Source organism: Malaclemys terrapin, chromosome 24, assembly GCF_027887155.1.
Source record: "Malaclemys terrapin pileata isolate rMalTer1 chromosome 24, rMalTer1.hap1, whole genome shotgun sequence".
NCBI lineage: Eukaryota > Metazoa > Chordata > Testudines > Emydidae > Malaclemys > Malaclemys terrapin.
In genome coordinates, this window is record NC_071528.1 from 2,710,071 (window position 1) to 2,730,747 (window position 20,677).

At 47.3% G+C, this 20,677-nt stretch overlaps 1 protein-coding gene across 3 annotated transcripts in view; it reads left to right on the top strand.

The window, feature by feature from the left end:
• FBN3 (fibrillin 3) overlaps positions 1–20,677 on the top strand; it is a 268,187-nt gene that overhangs the window by 25,957 nt on the left and 221,553 nt on the right. For all 3 annotated transcript variants that reach the window (XM_054013785.1, XM_054013787.1, XM_054013786.1), the window contains exon 3: positions 15,682–15,764. In XM_054013785.1, the coding sequence (XP_053869760.1) occupies positions 15,682–15,764 (83 nt within the window). The remainder of the gene's footprint in view (positions 1–15,681; positions 15,765–20,677) is intronic.

Here is a 20,677-nt window from a genome sequence, read left to right on the forward strand (position 1 = left end):
ACTGTCCTCCATAAATGAGGAAAAGTTGAGGTGCCTTTATTATTCTTTTGTTCCATTCTTTGTTTCTATGGGGAATTTGCCAATGCCATATCACTGTCTTCCTTTTAAACAAATAAAACTAAAAAAAAAAAGCAATGGCTGTTGAAAATAGCAATTCCAGTCCTAATAACCACTGGGAAGCATTTCTTGCTCAATTTTATCCTACTTTCTCTACAGCAAGTTCCAGTGGATCAGTAGATTTGATTTGGGAGAAATGAAGTAACAGCTGCCCAAATTGCGCTTGAGCACTCCTGAATTTTGTGGGTGTTCAAACCTGGAAGGCAGGTGCTAGATTCCCTTTCTGAATATTAGCTAAATCTGAAAAGGAAAAGTCAATTTCTGCTTCCATGGCTCAGAAGTGTAAATCCTCCTACGTGCCTGGTACTGTATCTAAAGCTGCCCAGGTCCTAGTAGAGCCTCCCCTCCCTTACTTTTCCGTTTAAATTCTAGTGGGATCCACGTACCTCCCTTGCTGGGCTTCAGATAGAGAGGGGCACTGTCCATTTAGTCCACCCAATTCTTTCTTTGGGGGCTGCAAGGTGAGGTCACACCAGTATCCCTAATCCAGGCTGAGGATGTCTTCTGAAGGGGATATCTGGGGCAAAGCCTTCTACTCCTTGGGCATACTTGTTCCCCGTTCACAGTGCCACCCCGTTCTAGCAGTGAGCTCTCCATTCACAGCAAGCTGCAGCATGAGGTTTCAGCTACCATACTCCCTCCCCCTCCCTTTCCTGTTGATAGCGGCCAGGGGAATGCCGGGAAATGTAGTTCTTTCCCTGATCCAGGGCTGGCTCTATAGGCAGGGAGCTAACCAAGGAACTATAGTTCCCAGGGCCCCCTGTTGGTTCTCAGCTCGCATGCTGGCTCCCTGCCGGTTGCCGCCACTGCAAATGGGCTGCCCCAAGCACCTGCTTGCTTTGCTGATGCCAAGAACCGCTCCTGACTGGTGGCTTCTCTTTCTTCCACATGAACTGAAGAAAATGGTCCCCCGAGCAGACCAGTTTCTCTCCTTTTGAAACCATCAGCCCCCGTCAGGTGTTCCCCTTGTCAGTTTCCCCACATGAGCACAGACCTCTGCCAGGTGATTTCATTGCCAAGATGACCTGCCTTTACTAAACCAGTTCTGGGCAGGGACCAGTCTTTGGCTAGGGTGGATAGATGTCCAACAACTGACTACTTAAGGGTCAATCCCCCTCTACTGTCAGTCTTTTACCACCAACTTTTGGAACTTTCAACCCAACATGGAGACAAACAGACCACAGGGAAAGCAAAAGGCTGCATATTCAGAATGGAGTTTGCAGCCAGACACAGGCACAGGATCCATAATCTCCCACAGAATTCATCAGCTGAACAGGCATGTTCCCAGCTCATCACATAGTGGCCTCAGCCAGATGCCGCTGGGGTTGGTGCCTGTAGTGATTCTGCACTTGGGGGCCTGCGCAGTGTGAGTACCAGCAGGGGTCCTGCTGGTGCTGACACAGCCTCTCCTATCTGTGCCTCTGCCTGGAGGAGCCCCGGCTTCACCTCCGTCTCCCCTAGGGATCAGGGAGAGCTCAGGTGTTTCAAGTAAATGTGGTAACTCTGACTGTCCCTTTCCACAGTGCAGGGTCATGGGTCAATGGCTCCTGTTGGCGCCTGTTGAGTCTCCGCTGGAGGCCCTGGCTGCCGGTCAGGGTTTGTTGGAAAAAGGTGTTTCCTTTGTCTTTCCTCCAGTTTTACTCCTAAGTCTGGAATTTGCTTAGGGCTCAGAACAGAGATATAGTGGGAAACACACACTTTTCTGTCCACCCATTAATGTCGTTCTTTCTTTTGCTGTGCTGTAAGCTCTCGCAGCGCTACCAGAGCTCCCTGTGTTCACGTCCGCTTTCGCTGTCCGCGTAGCTGGGGAGGAAACACTGTATCACACTGGCAGCTCCTGGGCCTGCTCTACACACAGTTTTTATACCAATATAGTTAATTTAATACAACCCCTAAAGTGGATGATATTAAGGGGCCTACAGAACTATCCTGGTGTAGCTTATTCCCTCCATTGACAGAAATAACTATATACCACATCTATTACCAAGTTCACAGTAGGCAATGTACTGCTTTAACTTTACCAATTTCAAATGAATGAGGCATTTGTGAATTCTGTTCTGACATGCTTGAGTACTGGAATACGTTACCCGTGGTCAGTGCTGGGCTGGGGTACCCGGGGTCAGTACTGGGCTGGGTTACCCGGGGTCAATACAGGGTTGGGTTAACCGGGGTCAGTGCTGGGCTGGGGTACCCGGGGTCAGTACTGGGCTGGGTTACCCGGGGTCAGTACAGGGTTGGGTTAACCGGGATCAGTGCTGGGCTGGGGTACCCAGGGTCAGTACTGGGTTGGGTTAACCGGGGTCAGTGCTGGGTGGGTTAACCGGGGTCAGTACAGGGTTGGGTTAACCGGGGTCAGTGCTGGGTTGGGTTACCCGGGGTTAGTACAGGGTTGGGTTAACCGGGGTCAGTGCTGGGCTGGGGTACCCATGCCCAGTACCGGAGTGTGTTACCTGTGGTCAGTACTGGGCTGGATTAGAATCATAGAATTATAGAATATCAGGGTTGGAAGGGACCTCAGGAGGTCATCTAGTCCAGGAGTAGGCAACCTATGGCACACGTGCCGAAGGCGGCAACGCAAGCTGATTTTCAGTGGCACTCACGCTGCCCGGGTCCTGGCCACCGGTCCGGGGGGCTCTGCATTTTAATTTAATTTTAAATGAAGCTTCTTAAACATTTTTAAAACTTTATTTACTTCACATACAACAATAGTTTAGTTATATATTATAGACTTATAAAAAGAGACCTTCTAAAAACATTAAAATGTATTACTGGCACGCAAAACCTTAAATTAGAATGAATAAATGAAAACTCGGCACACTACTTCTGAAATGTTGCCGACCCCTGATCTAGTCCAACCCCCTGCTCAAAGCAGGACCAATCACCAATTAAAGCATCCCAGCCAGGGCTTTGTCAAGTCTGACCTTGTCAAGCCTGTGGTTCATACTGGCCTGGGTTACCTGGGTCAGTGCTGGGCTGGGTTACTAGAGATGAGAACCGTTGGGGTTCTCCACCTTGAAAAGTGTGATTTTGATGAGAGGTAATCATTATGCTGTTACTTGTCTTTGTTCCATGGATTGAGAGTATTGGTAAAAATCATTAACCACAAACGGGGGTGTCCTGGGTACTCACCCACTGCAGGTAGCACCTCATTCCGGCTGCCCTGGGCAATAGCTCTCTTCCATGTCCATCGCCTCTCCCGGTGGTCTCTCCACCCCATTGTCCTCTCTCTCATGCTGCGGATCCTCTCTCACTCCAGGAGCTGCAGCTTCCTCTTTGTGACTCCCATCCTCACCCCGGCCATGCCACTATGGCGTTTCCCCTTTGGAGTATACACCCTTCCTTCAGGGCCAGGTTCCCAGGGTCTTGCTCTTTCCCAGGGTTCCCTCTTTCCCTCTTCAATGCACCAAGGGTGGCTGCAGGCTTCCTCATTGCCACCTTTTCAGTGCCCAGCTTCCTGGCTTCATACTAGCCCAGCTCACACCTGCTCAGCTGAGCTTCACCCTCCAGTCAGGGGTTGCTCCTCCAGCCTAATCCCCTCTTGTGCGGGAGGGATAGCTCAGTGGTTTGAGCATTGGCCTGCTAAACCCAGGGTTGTGAGTTCAGTCCTTGAGGGGGCCACTTAGGGATCTGGGGCAAAATCAGTACTTGGTCCTGCTAGTGAAGGCAGGGGGCTGGACTTGATGACCTTTTGGGGTCCCTTCCAGTTCTATGAGACAGGTATATCTCCATATATTTATTATTATCACACTGTCTGATCCTTTCCGTGCTTCCTTAACCCTTTCAGGGTTGATATGGGGTCAACAGCTGGTCTTATTAAATTCTGGTTGGCTCTCCCCAGCCTTTGCCGTGGTCTCTGAATTTTCCTGACCACGGAGCCTCACTGATATTTACAATTCCATGTAGGATATACAATTACAATGTTATCTGAACACTTGTCCCTGGCTATAATGAAGTATCTCTTGTCCTTTGCTTACGTTGTTCCATATCTAGGTAATTGCTATACATGTACCAAGCATTTGGTTTCTCAGTCTTGCTGATGAGGTCCCCCTCCTCTCCTCCTTGCAGAACAGTGTCCTCCTTCATGATTTACTCCCGAGAAGGCCAGTGGGGTCTCAGTTTGGAGTCTTAGCCCTGGTCTACAATGGGAGGGGGGATCGACCTAAGATACGCAACTTCAGCTATGAGAATAGCATATCTGAAGTCGACATATTTAGGTCTACTTACCATGTGCACGGCGCTGAGTCAACTGCTGCCGCTCCCCCGTCGACTCCACTTGCGCCTCTCGCGGCGGTGGAGTACCAGAGTCAATGGGAGAGCACTCGGGGATCGATTTTATCGCGTCTACAATAGATACGATAAAATCGATTCCCGATAGATCGATCACTACTTGCCAGTCCGGCGGGTAGTGTAGACATACCCTAACTCTCCTCTCCCTTTAGGCCATTCTTGGGAAACCGTTAATTTTATCCTGTACAAAATGGGGTCTCCTTGTGTTTCATGTTGAAATGCCTCTGTAGCACATAGTAATAGATATTCAGTGTAGAAAGGACCACTCTGCTCACTTTGGCCTCCTGCATATCTCAGGCCAGGCAGCAGCTCTGCCCTGCAGCACAGAGCACCGTGAGCTCTGGATCCCTACGGAAGTGAGCGGAAGTGAGCGGCTGGGGCATGCTCAGCCTGCGGCCGCTGTGACCCCACCAAGTTGCCCTGCGCATGGGGCGAGTCTGTCCCCATGTACAAGAACGGCCTGTAGCACCGACCTGCCCGCAGCCCGTCCCTGCGCTGCGGCCCTGGGGGGTTCGGGGCAGGGCACGGCACGTGCAACAGCTGGGCAAAGGGGCCGGGGGACATGGGAGCCCTCGAGGAATGGGGGCTGCCAGCCATCCCAGGGGAGGGGGCCGGTGGGCAGCAGCTCTGCCCCTCAGGCGCGGGGTCTGGGCACGGCACTGGCGGCCTGGCTGGGCGCCCCGTAGCCTCTCCCACCTTCACGCGGCTCAGGACACTGGACAAACAAGCAATTTTGTCCTCCCCAAATCCCTGCCCTGGCCCTAGCTTCTTCATGGCCGCACCATGCACGCTGGTGTCACCCCCTTTCTCCAGCGCTTGCGCCGCCATACAGCTGATCAGCGCAAGCCTGGGAGGGAGGAGGAATGCGGTGTGCTTGGGAAAGAGGCGGGGCCAGGGCGGGGATTTGGGGAGGGATCCACTGGGGCAGTGAGGGGGTTGGGCTGGGGGCGGGGCCAGGGCGGGGATTTGGGGAGGGATCCAATGGGGCAGTGAGGGGGTGGGGCGGGGGGGGCAGGGAGGGGATTTGGGTAGGGATCCAATGGGGGAAGGAGGGGGCGGTGTCAGGGCGGGGGGGTGCAAGCCCCTCCGGGCTCCGCCTGTGCGCCAGAGCGGACGGCAAAATTGCTTGTTTGTCCCGCATCCCGACCGAACATCGGTCAGGATGCAGGACAAACAAGCAAATATCGGGACAGTCCCGATAAAATCAGGACGTCTGGTCATCCTAGGGGGGTAATAGGAGCTTATATAAGAAAAAGACCCCAAAATGGGGACCGTCCCTATAAAATAGGGATATCTGGTCACCCTATCTCCATCCAAGAAGGAAGATTGCTAAAAATACTTGAAGGGAAAGGCGGGAGCTGAGTCCAGGCTGAGACACGGTGGTGCAGCGAGCAGGGTAATGCGCACAGCTTATTGCACTAAGACACTGGCAGTGATTTCTAGTGAGTTTTAAGCATGTTGGCTAGAGAACAGACAAAGTGTTACTGGTTTGTTATTTTCTGTTTGCTTATGTCAGGCAAGGGAAGTAAGGATAGGGTGAGGAAGTCCAGGCTGGTGTAACAGGCAGATGCAGGGGACACCAGCACATCAGGTGGCACCCCGGATGGGAGGTTCAACCCGTCACAGGTGCATGTTTGTAACAATGATGGTAATTAGTGATTGAAACAGCTTTCCAAGGGGTGCAGTGGATAGTCCGTTACCTGGTATCTCTAATTCAAGATTGGATTTCTTTCTAAAAAAAAAAATTTCTCAGTTGAGTACAATTTGCATTGTCCTTCCCTAATAGAATTATAGTTCATAGCTTGGCAGCTCCAGCAATGTGTGTCGGATTTTTAGATGGTCATAGTTAGTGACCAGCTCTACTGGATCTCCTCTCTTTCCTGTGTACATGTTGGAATTTAAAATAGTCAAACAGCATTAGCCAAGGTCTCCTTTTCAGGCTAGGCGTAGCTTCATTCTGCTCTGCATATGGATCTTGATACAAATGCAGCTGGCTACCTTTCCTACAAAATCAAGACTAAAATTTTCATACTTGGGTGTCTAAAGTTAGGGACCTAGCTCTGTATTCAGACAGCTAAATCAAAGTGTTGGTTTCATTTTCATCACCGACCTTAATGGCAGCTAAATAGGCTGATCCCAAAGGTATTTGGTGGCTAAATAGGCTTTACCATGAGTGCTTAGCCTAAGGTACCCAAGTGTGAAAATATTGGCATTATAGACTAAAGACCCCCCTGCTGGGTGTTGCTCCGTTTGCAACCATGTGCCTGAATGACTGATAGATTGGTGGAGCATGGAAATGCTGAATTAATATAGTGCCCAAAATTACAACAATTTCTGCAGAGAAGATCAGTCTGCATGCTGAGCCTACTGAAGAGGGGAATTAGAAAAGTGACCTTTACTACATCAAGGATTGAGCTGCATAATCTAGGCTGAACTGAGATCTTCAAAGTCATGTTGAAGAGTCATTGGAAAGAATAGAAAGAGCAGAAATATTTTCACATGGGAGCCTACTTGCTCAACATTAGAAGTCTGGAGCTCCCAGAATCAGAGGGCATCTACTGCTTCTGAGCTGATAGTGAACAAACCCAAACCAGGGTCCTTTATCCTGTTGCTTCTTACAGGATCCAGGGCCCAGGAATGGATAACCAAACAACTGTTCTGCCTGGGAAGTTTTAGAGCCCTCTTCTGGAATGCACGCTATGCAGCTGGGTCACTGCATGGATCTTTCATCTGAAAGAGTAAATTTCTCAAATTAACAGCTCTAGGGGGGCCCATAGAATGAGGATTAGGTATGTTTACTTTATTTGTTCTTTTTCTCTTAGTGAGGCAGAGCCTGAAGTATCAGTGACGCCAACTCTGTGTGTGTGTGTGTGTGTGTGTGTGTGTGTGTGTGTGTGTGTGTGTGTGTGTGTGTGTGTGAGAGAGAGAGAGAGAGCAGCGCTGTATGATGTGGTGGCACACTCAGCCCTGAAGCAGTAGCCTTTACCACTGCCAAACTCCCAGAGCAGATGGGATACGTCCAGCTAAGTCCCTTCAGAGACATGACAAGCTGTCACTGCCCCTCTCAAGTCCAGATCTTACCCACAGGCCAGGAGGAAGATTTGTGGGTTATTTTGGAAAGCCTCAATGGTTGGGCTGCCCTATGATGCAGAATTGCTGGGCCCCAATCCTTGGCTGCACTGACTGGCACGTTGCTTTTCAAGACTGGAGCAAAGCAGCTATCGAGCCAAAGGGACAGGTTTCATAGAGCTCAGCAGTTCCAGTGGCTCCCAGGGGCTGGGGGAACACTCTCTGTTGATTTAGTGGGGGCTCAGGAGTGCCAAGCACATTTGGAAATCTGGCCTGGCATAGACAGCCATGGGATGATCTTCCCAGCAAAGAGAGCAGAGCTTGCGCAGAGCCAGCGTAGGGGGTGTTGCCATGAAAAGGGGCCTGGCTGTGGCTTCTCTGCACCCTCAGTTGCAGTACTGAGCCTTGGGACCATTAATGACTAGTGCAGGGATCCCGGCTGCTCAGCATTGCTCAGGGAATGGAATGGAGCACAGCTGGTCCAGCACTGCGTGCAAAGACGGCTTTGCTCACAGATCGCCCATTCGCGTGAGGGACTCTCGACTCTTGGGTTGCAGCCACAATGGACTCAATGGACTCTTGGGTTGCAACCACACTAAGGCTTCCTTGTTTAGAACAAATACACCCCAGCATCATGCACCGTGTTAACAAAAAGGCTGCCGGCATGGGCTGAAGGAATGTCCAGCCAAGCTCAGTGTAATGTGAGGGGAGATGATAACTGATAGCAAAGGGAAATGGCAGTAACAGCTAGAGCAGATTCTCTGAAATGCTCACGCAGTTAGTAATGGGGATGGTGCTTGAAAGGGCTGAAGTGACACTGAGACAATGCTTGCTCTCTGCAAGGAATTGAGTGGGTGGTAGAAAGTGACAGGAAACTAGCGCAGCCTCTATGTTTGCATGGTGAGCGCTGTGTGATGGTTTCGTTGGAATTTGTGAATGGTCTGAAGCGTATGGAGACTGTAGTTAAAGCTTGCACTTTATGTGAGAGATACATACTGTCCAATGCGTTCTCCCCTGGAAAGTGCTGTGGAGTCATTCAGCTGTGTATAATATATAACTAACAAACAAGGAAAGACAGATGCAGAAAAACGGATTGAAAAAAGGGCCACGCGTGATACCCAAGTCTTCAATGGGAGCCTACACATCACCATGTGACATCTTTTCACAACCTTGCTCTTCACAGATCTTATGTACAAGCCACAAGAGGTCACACGAGATACTGTGATGTCACTGCGGGATATGCCAGACAGCCATACAATATATAACTAACAGGCACACTCAGCTCCTGGGAAGACAGGACAGAGATCGGTGCAGGAACCAGAGCCTTCTGGGATACTTATCTGATTAAATAGCAGCTACAGATTACGAATCCCCCTCCCTTATCCTCCAGACTCCTACAGATTTTGTATATTCTGTAGTTAGAACTTTTTTCAGGGCAATTGGTGATATGATAATTAACCAAAAGAAGCTTATAAATATATGATAACATTTCCTACCTTTCATGTTACATCTCCAGTTGTCTAGCCTTCTTCTAGTGAACAGGCTTGATGCAGGAATCATTGGGTGAGGTTCTCTGGCCTGTGTTATCTAGGAGGTCAGGCTGAGTGATTAGACTAGTCTCTTCTGACCTTAAAATCTATAAAGCAATGATCTTTTTATAATGCATATGAATTATATGTATTTATAATTACATATACAAGTGATATAGAGAGTTTAACAGCTTTTTGCTTTTGATGGGATGCAGGGCAGGAGTGGAATGAACAATAATGCAATGACAGCATCATCTGCTCGCTAGTGTGACTCTGGGCTGAGGTCCCAAGTGTTTGCCAGAGTAAAATGAATGGGTCTCTGTAAACTGAGCTTTCCTATCAGAATCATAGAATCATAGACTATCAGGGTTGGAAGGGACCTCAGGAGGTCATCTAGTCCAACCCCCTGCTCAAAGCAGGACCAATTCCCAACTAATTCATCCCAGCCAGGGCTTTGTCAAGCCTGACCTTAAAAACCTCTAAGGAAGGAGATTCCACCACCTCCCTAGGTAACCCATTCCAGTGCTTCACCACCCTCCTAGTGAAAAAGTTTTTCCTAATATCCAACCTAAACCTCCCCCACTGCAACTTGAGACCATTACTCCTTGTTCTGTCATCTGCCACCACTGAGAACAGTCTAGATCCATCCTCTTTGGAACCCCCTTTCAAGTAGTTGAAAGCAGCTATAAAATCCCCCCTCATTCTTCTCTTCTGCAGACTAAACAATCCCAGTTCCCTCAGCCTCTCCTCATAAGTCATGTGCTCCAGACCCCTGATCATTTTTGTTGCCCTCCGCTGGACTCTTTCCAATTTTTCCACATCCTTCTTGTAGTGTGGGGCCCAAAACTGGACACAGTACTCCAGATGAGGCCTCACCAATGTCGAATAGAGGGGAATAATCATGTCCCCCAATCTGCTGGCAGTGCCCCTACTTATACAGCCCAAAATGCCGTTAGCCTTCTTGGCAACAAGGGCACACTCTTGACTCATATCCAGCTTCTCATCCACTGTAACCCCTAGGTCCTTTTCTGCAGAACTGCTTCCTAGCCATTTGGTCCCTCATCTGTAACAGTGAATGGGATTCTTCCGTCCTAAGTGCAGGACTCTGCACTTGTCCTTTTTGAACCTCATCAGGTTTCTTTTGGCCCAATCCTCTAATTTGTCTAGGTCCCTCTGTATCCTATCTCTATCCTCCAGGGTATCTACCACTCCTCCCATTTTAGTGTCATCTGCAAACTTTCTGAGAGTGCAGTCCACGCCATCCTCCAGATCATTAATGAACATATTGAACAAAACCAGCCCCAGGACCGACCCTTGGGGCACTCTGCTTGATACTTACTGCCAACTAGACATGGAGCCATTGATCAGGTATGGCTCCATCACAGCTGTCCCACACACTACAACAATACATCCCAGCACTAGGGCTACAAGCCAGTGGGGAACTGTTTGTTCACTGGAATGTGAAAAGAACTTGCTAATGGAAATGAAGCTCAGGGGAACATTAGCCAGTTTTCAGTATCAAAAGGAGGCGTTTGCAGAGGCTTGTGAGTTAGATGTTTCCTTTGCGGTATCCTGGAGCTGCCATTGCCCCCACACAACTGCTCTCATGTGGAGGCACATTTTAAATAAAGAAAGTCCCTTCTGCAAGTTGCTGAAGTTTGCAAATCCCACTGGAGCATTACCCACTGGGGAATTCTCCTCCTCCCAGCAATTTGCGATGAAAGCAAATGAAGTGAACTTTCCAAGCTGCGCGGTTAAGGAAATGCCAAAGTTAGGGTTACCTGTGCAACCTGACTTCAGTCCCCTTGTGTGTAGGCAGTCTGTTAGTCTTTAATTATAGCCTGGCATCGGTCCTGGGCAACCTAATGGAGCAGCTGATACAGAACTCAGTTAAGAAAGAATTAAAGGAGGGCAATAGAATTAATGCCAATGAACAGGGGTTTATGGGAAATAGAGCCAATCAAACTAACTCTGGATCTTTTTCTGAGGAGATTACAAGTTTGGTTGATAACATGTTACAATAATTTGCTTAGGCTCTTGTAAGGCATCTGATTTGTTACCACATGACATTTTGATTAGGAAACTAGAGTGATACAAATTCGACATGGCACACATTAAATGGATTTAAAACAGGCTAACGGAAGGCTCTCAAAATGTAATTGTTAACATGGAATCATCACTGAGCCTCTGGGTTTCTAATGGGGCCCTCAGGGATCCATTCTTGGTCCTACACTATTTAACGTTTTTATCAGTGACTTGGAAGAGAACATAAAATTACCACTGATGAAGTTTGCAGATGACACAAAGATTGTGGGAGTGGTAAATACTGAAGAGGACAGGTCTCTGATACAAAGCGATATGGGTCTCTTGGTAAGCTGGGTGCAAGCAAACAATACATGTTTTAATACAGCCAACATAAAGTTGTACATCGAGGAAAGGAGAATGTAGGCCATACTTACGGAATGGGGGCTCTGTCCGGGGAAGCAGAGACTTTGAAAAGACTTGAGGGTCATGGTGGATGATCAGCTAAACATGAGTTCCCAATGAAACACAGTGGCCAAAAGTGCTAATGCGATCCTGGGATATATAAACAGGGAAATCTCAAGTAGGAGTAGGGCGGTTATGTTAACTCTGTATTTGGCACTAGTGTGACCCCTGTTGCAATTCTGGTTTCCATGATTCAAGAAGAATGTTGATGGAATTGGGGGGGGGGGTTCAAAGAGCCACAAGAATGATTAAAGGATTCAAAAACATGCCTTATAGTGACAGACTCAAGCAGCTCCATCTATTTAGTTTAACAAAGAGAAGGTTGCGGTTGATCACAGTCTATAAATACCTTCATGCTGAGAAGAAATCTGATAATAAGGGCTCTTCATTCTAGCAGACAAAGGTGTAACGAGATCCAATGGCTGGAAGCTGGAGCTAGACAAATTCAGACTTGAAATAAGGTGTAAATATTCAGCAATGAGGGTAATTAACCAAGGGCTGTGGTGGATGCTCCACACTAGCAAGTTTTAAATCAAGTTTGGATGTTTTTCTAAAAGATCTGCTCTAATTCAAACAGGAATTAATTCAGGGCAGGTCTCTGGCCTGTGCAAGGCAGGAGGTCAGACTAGATGATCACAGGGCTCCCTTCTGGCCTTATAATGTATGTATCTATGAATTATACAGCCTCACGCTGTTCCTCCACATAAGGTCATACTGCAGGGGTGGCTTCAGAAGTTAATATGCAACTCCTTGTATAGGCACTGACTCCGGGACTGGAGCTACAGGCGCCAACTTTCCAATGTGCTGGGGGGTGCTCACTGCTTAACCCCTGGCTCTTCCTGCCTCCTCCCCTGAGCCTGCCGTGCCCTCGCTCTTCTCCCTCCACCCCAGAGCCTCCTGCATGCTACAAAACAGCTGATCGGCGGAGCAGGAGGCGCTGGGCGCTGGGGGGGAGCTGACGGGGGACTGCTGACGTATTCCTGTGGCTCTTTAGCAATGTACTTTGGTAAATTCTGGCTCCTTCTTAGGCTCAGGTTGGCCACCCCTGTCATACTGAGATGTTGTAACATCTTAGATACATACTTGTCATGTGTTTTCCATTCTGATGCTCCACTGCTATTGACTTAGGGTGGATCCTGTGGAAGCATCCTCTGTGCTGCCCAAGATCAAGGTCTGCAAGCTGTGACTTGGACAAGGTGGGGAAGTTTCTTGCGTGCCTTTCCTTATCTCTGATGCACCAGTCTGGTCCCATGTTAACACCTCAGCAGCTCTTGCTCAGAGGAATACTTGTCAGGGTTTTCTTAGCAGTGTGTTCTCAGGATTCCTCACTTGACAGTGCCTGGTGTGCAGACAGGAAGTGGCTTGGTGTCTCATGTTTTCTGTCGGAGGTTTGCTTGGGAAGCTTGGGTTGTTCCATGTAGGCGTGAGAAATGAATTGTCTAGCTAGGAATTAGTGAAGTGTAACAATGACACAACACTCTGGATAGGCCTCAGTAAAGTACCTTCCAGGGTTGACGTCGTTATGTGTGCATGCTCCAGGGGTCTTGCTTTGTTTGCTTCATGAAAATGAATAAAGCTTCAATTGGAATCAAAGGAAAACAAACAAAACCACGACCAAGGGAAAATGGCTGCTTCGGTTAATGCTGAAGGGCTGAGGACACCTAGCTGAGTGCCTCAGGGACTCTTGAAGACTCTTTGGGGATTCCCTTACCTCCAGAAATGCTCCACCGTGCCCCATCCCAGTCCCATCCTCTAGGTTCCATCAGGCAGCCTCAGAAAAGCATCACCCATTGAATTCCATTGCCCTCCCCCGCCCCCGCCCTTGTCGATTGCATCAACACAGCTAGTGCAGCCTCTCCTAGCAGAAAGATATGCAGGGAGCCAGGAGCGGCGCCAGGGTTTTTGGCGCCCTAGGCGGGGGTCCTTCCGCGCTCCCGGTCGTCGTCGGCAATTCTGCGGCGGGGGGGTCCTTCCGCGCTCCCGGTCTTTGGGGCACTTCAGCGGCGGGTCCCGGAGTGAGTGAAGGAGCCGCCACAGAATTGCCGCCGAACACTCAGAGCGCGGAAGGACCCCCCGCTGCCGAATTGCTGCCGAGGGCAGCAAAATGCCACCCCCCCAAATCCTGGTGCCCTAGGCGACTGCCTAGGTCACCTAATTGGAAGCGCTGGCCCTGCAGGGAGCAAAGGAAGGGATCTAAGACTGACTGGCAACGTAGGAGGTCAGTGCAGCTCATAGGTACCCAGTAACTGGGTAACAGACCACAGCAGTAAAATCAGGGAACCAGCAAACGTTTATGCAGAGAAACAAGCCTCAAAGCCCTAGTCTGATCTCCCCAGCAAGGGTGTGAGTCAACAGGAATTCCAGTGCAGTCACATGGACGTGAGTGAGATCAGCACTGACCCATGTCCAGCGCTGTTGAGCGATGTACATAAGGACCCTCTGTGCTGAAGAGAGCGGGGAGGGAGGTTTTCAGTGAGACGTTGTTTTGTCAGACAGTGCTGGTTAATTGAAACCAAAACTTTTCCCGGGAATGTATCAGTTTCAACAAAACTTTTGTTGGGAAGGTTTCTTGGGTCAAAGAGATGGAATTTCTGGTCAAAACCAGAAAGAGGGAGTTACTGCCATCCCAGAATAGCCAATAGCCCAGGGGTCAGGATACTCATCTGGGATGAGGGAAACCCAGGTTTAAGTCCCTTCTCTGCTTGAATCAGAGCAGGGACTTGAGTCTGTGTCTCATCCCCCATGAGTGACCTAATTACCTGGTTCTTCTTGCGTGGTTTGTCTCTCTCTCTTGTGGTTTTCACTAAAAGTTTTGAAAGGTCTCGTTTTCGTTCTGATGCAGAACAAATGTCAAAACCTCACAATTGTTTGCGAAACTGAATTCTTGTTTTCTGGCCAGCTCTAGTGCAGAACATACAGTACCTCTGTTGTATAGCATAGTAAATATATCTAGTGGGGAAAGGTTGAGAGCTCATCTCAGTAACATAAGGCTGTTAAATCTATCTTAGGTATTTATATGGCCCTCATCGAAGTATTGGAGTGCCTCACTGTCATTAATGTATTTACTTATCCCATAACCCCTGTGAGGCAGGCAGTGCTATCTCCCCCATTTTACAGAGGGCAATGTGAGGCACAGACAGACTCGGTGAATTGCCAAGATAGCCCAAAGTTTGTGGTGTAGCAGGGAATTCAACCCAGAACTCACATGTCCCAAACAAGTGCCCAGATCACTGGCTGATCTATTCTCTCTACACTACAATAGTGTTCTAACTAAAAAACAACAATCCAAGTATCAGAAAGCCAGGAAACAGAGTTAAAGTTCAACGTACATATAAATCAATATTTGAGAGTCTGGAAATACACAAGTGCTGAGGCAGCTTCAAGAGAACCACCAAGTGCCAGCTTATACGGCCATTTTGTGCACAGACAATTTTACACCAGGTGCAAGTGGGAGGCCACAACTCATTTCACACCATCCATTGAACAGCCTTTGGACAGCAGTATCTTCCAGCCCCCGTCTGGACCTGAAACCAGAGGATGGAAATGAAAAGTTCCATATACCACAACTCTGCACCCTGAGCAGCCAGCCCTCATGCTGTTTATCCTAAGTAATGGGCAGTGTGATGCACATGCCGTTTGGCTGTGCTCCTCCACATGGGTGTAGGTACAGCTATGTGCTATGGTTGTTACTTTATTGAAAGAGAGGTTAAAAGTTAATTGAGGTTTTATTAAAATAATGTGTGTTGATTCTCTTTAATGGGATTTATCTGTTGAAGCCAGTTTTGCCCTCTGGTTGAGGGAACATAAACTGGCAGTGATATGCCATATCAAAGGCCCTTAAAATGCTCTAACATGACAATAAGCAACAGAGGGTCCTGTGGCACCTTTGAGACTAACAGAAGTACTGGGAGCATAAGCTTTCGTGGGTAAGAACCTCACTTCTTCAGATGCAAGAAGTGAGGTTCTTACTCACGAAAGCTTATGCTCCCAGTACTTCTGTTAGTCTCAAAGGTGCCACAGGACCCTCTGTTGCTTTTTACAGATTCAGACTAACACGGCTACCCCTCTGATACTTAACATGACAATGGAACTTTGTTGGCTACTCCAGCTGACAATGGAACTTTGTTGGCTACTCCAGCTGCAGAGAATGGAGAATAAAATTGATTCTAAATGTTTGTTTTCTAAATGACAGACCTAATGTTTGCGGCTCAAGGTTCCACTCTTACTGCTGCCCTGGATGGAAAACGCTACCAGGAGGAAATCAGTGCATTGTTCGTGAGTATTGACTTCCCTTTTAATGACATCACAGGGCATCTCCCAGGAAACTAGCTACCTTGCAGTGATGAAATACACAATCCACCCTCGCAGCAGGTGAAATGAATATTCCTAATCTGCTTTAGCAGGAGTACTGAATGCTGGAGTGTGTAGTCTCTGCAGGATGATTATAGATGAGTGGTTATAATCTGCACCATTTAATAGAAATAAGGCATGGCTCTTAGACTCCTGCAGAATTGTCACTGTGGCCTTTAAATCGGACAGTTTGGATTCCTGCTCTAGCACATTTGTCCCCAAAGGTGACTCCCAAGCAAGAAAAGTTAATTTAAAACTGCTTCCTTGGAGGAAGACATTTTTATAAGAGACATTAACTAGGTGCCTAGATCTAAAGACACATTGTCACTACAAATTGTCTATTATCAGGGATTTACATCTTCCTTTGAATCATCTGGTACTAGTCACTGGACTAGGTAGATCAGCTGATCTGGTATAGGAAACTCTATCTTCCTATTTCGACTTTCAAGAAGCCCTTGGCAAAGACCCTCACAAGAAGCTAGTAAGGAAACTAATCAGCAGAGCTGGTTGAAAACACTTTTTTTCTAGCAAAAATTTTAGAACAAGAAGTTTTCTTTCAAAATTTTTGAACTTTGAAAAGCTACAGATTGACATACTTACACGATTTCATTTTTCCTTCCCCCACTCTGCCATTTTGAATTAGTTTTGGTTTTACAACACCAAGATGAAATAAAAATTTCAATTTGAAATTAAACAAAATGAACATTTTCATTTCATTTATTTCATTATTTCCCACTGAGAAATGTCATCAGAAATAACTTTTTATCAACAGAATCCCAGTTTTGATCAGCTCCATTAATTAGTCTTTGGACAAAAGACAAAGTTCTATCCTAGATCAAAAACCAGCTAAAAGACAGAAAACAAAGTGTAGGAATTAATGGTCAATTTTCTTCATGGCAAAAATATAACAGTGGGGTGCCAAAAGGGTCTGTACTAGGACTGGTATTATCTAAGGATATGGGGTGAATGGTAAGGTGGCAAAATGGGCTGATAACATACACTTTTTAGGCTAGCGACAGCTGGGTGAAGACAGGAATTCCACCATGTTCCAGGTGCTGTACGTAGTTGGTGATTCGGTAGGGGGCAGATTCCCCCAGAGTGAACACTGAATTGATATTGACTGAGGAAGCAGAGTAACTCTTCTGGAATAGAATGTCCCCATGGGGAAGTTAGACTGGCAGAGCCATACCAGAATAACTGTGCTGGTGGTCAGTCTGGTCCCCTTCTGTGTCTGTGTTATGATGCAGCCTACAATTTACATGGTCACACACTATTTCCCCAGCTCTGGGGATGAATCAGGGTTGGGTAGCGAAGGAGGCTGTTGTTTGTAGGGCTCTGCCTCATTTGGTGCAGAAGTTGGAAGGTGTGCGGTAAAAGAGGCAGGGGATGCAGGAAGAGAAAGGATGGTCTCACAGTTAAGGCAGTCGAATGCTGCCCTGGATTCTGTCCCTGCCTCTGTCACAGAGTCCCTGCATGGTGCTGGGCAAGTCACTTAACCAACATTTGTTCCTCATTGTGTGTTCCTCATTTTCCGGATGCCTGACTTGGAACCATGGGATCTGATTTGCAGAAGTGCTGAGCGCTGCAATTGAAGTCAATGGGAACTGAGCTTCGGACATATAAAATGCTAGATAATGCTAAGTACGCTGAAAAATCAGGTCCAAATTGGTCTCCCAAAATTAGTGGATATTTGTGACCTTAATCTCTCTGTGCCTCCGTTCCCCATGTGTGAAATGGGGATAATCTCACCCCCTTCACTTTGCAGGGGTGCTGTGAAAATAAATCCCTTACCATAGTGATAAGAACCCTAGAAAAGCCCATGAGGAAATTAATAATTCTCTATTCATATCAGGGTTTGTATATAGTCTGCAGCAAATAAGGCCTGGGGCTACATATTGACCAACGAGAATAAAACAAAATATTGACTAGCTGCTCAGTTAGTGAGCACCATACATCCTGTGCATTGAATGAGGCAGCAGTCCTGCAGAAAACATAGTTCTGGTCATGTAAATAAAGACTGTACCATAATGCCTACACAGAGGCTTGCACAGACCACCTTACATCTGGTATTTCCTAACTTTTAAGTGCTTGACTTTGCAATCTTAATAATATTCTTTTAAAGTAGGTTTTGCGTGTAGTTAATATGAATACTACTCACCAAAGACAAAGAGAAAACAAAGAGCCAAGGTCACTCAAGAGTTAAAAATGAAGGAATGAGACTTCTCACCCAAGCATGGTTTGGTGAAAGTAGGATTAAAACAAACAAGAAAACCCACAATTCTCCTCACCACAGGAAATCCTGCTGATTAATTTAGCTGTCCTGTGCTTCTGAAAAAATTCTGCTGATGATACCAGGAGCAGATTTAATGCTGCTTATATCTCAGGGGCTAGGGAACTCCCAACCAAATAGTGGCTTAATGGCATGTGAGGTTAGTGACACTCAGCACTGCCAGCTGATGCCCTGTAGAGCTGTAACACATGCCATCTGGGTTCTTGATCCTTGGGAACTCTACATTGTCATCGTTTTTTATAAAACACACAGAGATGAGAGCTTCTTGCTGGGCTCTAATCAATCTCTGCTTACACAGGTGAAACAATACTGCCAGAATGCTATTTGGCTTCCCTGGTCTGATGTGGGGGCAGAGCAGCACTCCCACAAAGGAGAGAGGGAAGGGGGTCGGGCATGGAAAACAATGGATAGAGCTCCAGTTGACCCTAGCTAGGTCCCTGATATAGTTTCATCATATGTTGGGAACACTCTTGACATTCCACTTGTATCTCTGGAGGATGTTAAATGGAAGCCAATGATGTTAGACATTTTAAAATCAGCAGATCCAGATAACTTCCTTCCAAGAGTTTTAAAAGAGCTGGCTGAGGAGCTCACTGGACTATTCATGCTGATTTTCAATCTGTCTTTGAGCACTGGGGAAGTTCCAGAAGGCTGGAAAAAAAGCTAATGTTGTGCTAATTTTTAGAAAGGATAAACAGAATGACCTGGGTAATAATAGGCCTGCCTTCATCTGGGCAAGATGATGGAGCAGCTGATTTGGGACACAATTAATAAAAAAATAAAGGAGGGTAATATAATTAATGCCAATCAACATGGGTTCATGGAAAATAGATTCTGTCAGATTAACTTGACACCTTTTTTGATGAGATTATAAATTTGGTTGATATTAGTGTTGGTGTAATATATTTGGGCTCCTCTACGATTTGGTACTGCACAACGGTTTGCTTAAAAACTAGAATGATATAAAATTGACATAGCACACTTTAAATGGATTATAAATTGGCTAACTGAGGTCTCAAAACATAACTGTAAATGGGGAATTGTCACTGAGCAGGTGTATTTCCAGTGGGGTTCGGCAAGGTTCTTGGCCCTCCTCTAGTTAACATTTCTAACAGTGCCCTGCAAGCAAACATAAAATCATCACAGTTAAAGTTTCAGATGACACTAAATTGGGGGGTGGGGGGTAAATACTGAAGAGGACAGGTCTCTGATACAGAGCGATGTGGATCACTTGATAGTTTGGGAAGAAGAAAGCAATATATATTTTAATACAGTTCAATGTAAATGTATCCCTCTAGGGACAAAGAATGGAGCCTATGCATACAGGAGGGTGGACTCTATCTGGGGAAGCCGTGACTCTGAAAAAGATTTGGGGATTGTGATGGAAAATCAGCTGAACATGAGCTCCCAGTGCAACACTGTGGCCAAGAAAACTAATGCCTGAGATGCATAAACAGGGGAATCTCCAGTCGGAGAAGAGAGGTTAATTTACTTCTGTGTTTGGCACTGGTGTCCATAATTCAAGAAGGATGCTGATAAATTGGAGAGGGTTCAGAGGAGAGACCCGAGAATGGCTAAAGGATTAGAAAACTGCCTTCTGGTGATATACTCAAACAACTCAATTTATCATCTTAACAAAGGGAAGATTTCAGGGGTGATGATTACAGTCTATAAGTATCTACAGGGGGAACAATTATTGAATAATGGGCTCTGCAGTGTAGCAGGGAAAAGTCTAACATGAGCCAAAGGGTGGAAGTTGAAGTTAGGCAAATTCAGGTGTAAAGTTTTAACAGGGAGGGTAATTAACCACTGGAACAATTTACCAAGGGTCGCGGTGGATTCTCCATCACTGACAATTTGTAAATCATGACTGGATGTGTTTCTAAACGATCTGCTCTAGAAGTTATTCTGGGGCAGTTCTCTGCCATGTGTGATACAAGAGTTCAAAGCAGATGATCACGATGATCCCTCCTGGCCTTGGAATTTATGATTCTGTGACTCTATGGCCTTGGCTGCACTGGCAATTCACAGCGCTGCACTTGCACCCCCCCGAGCGCAGCGAGTGCAGCGCTGTAAAGCGCCCGTGTAATCAGTGCCTGCAGCGCTGCACGCTATTCCCCTCGGAGAGGTGGAGCACATACAGCGCTGCGAGCTATTCCCCTCGGAGAGGTGGAGTACATACAGCGCTGCGAGCTATTCCCCTCGGCGAGGTGGAGGACATACAGCACTGAGAGAGCTCTCTCGCAGCACTGCAAGCTATTCCCCTTGGAGAGGTGGAGCACATACAGCACTGAGAGAGCTCTCTCGCAGCACTGCAAGCTATTCCCCTCGGCGAGGTGGAGGACATACAGCACTGAGAGAGCTCCCTCGCAGCACTGCAAGCTATTCCCCTCGGCGAGGTGGAGGACATACAGCACTGAGAGAGCTCCCTCGCAGCACTGCAAGCTATTCCCCTCGGAGAGGTGGAGTACATACAGCGCTGCGAGCTGTTCCCCTCGGAGAGGTGGAGTACATACAGCGCTGCAAGCTATTCCCCTCGGAGAGGTGG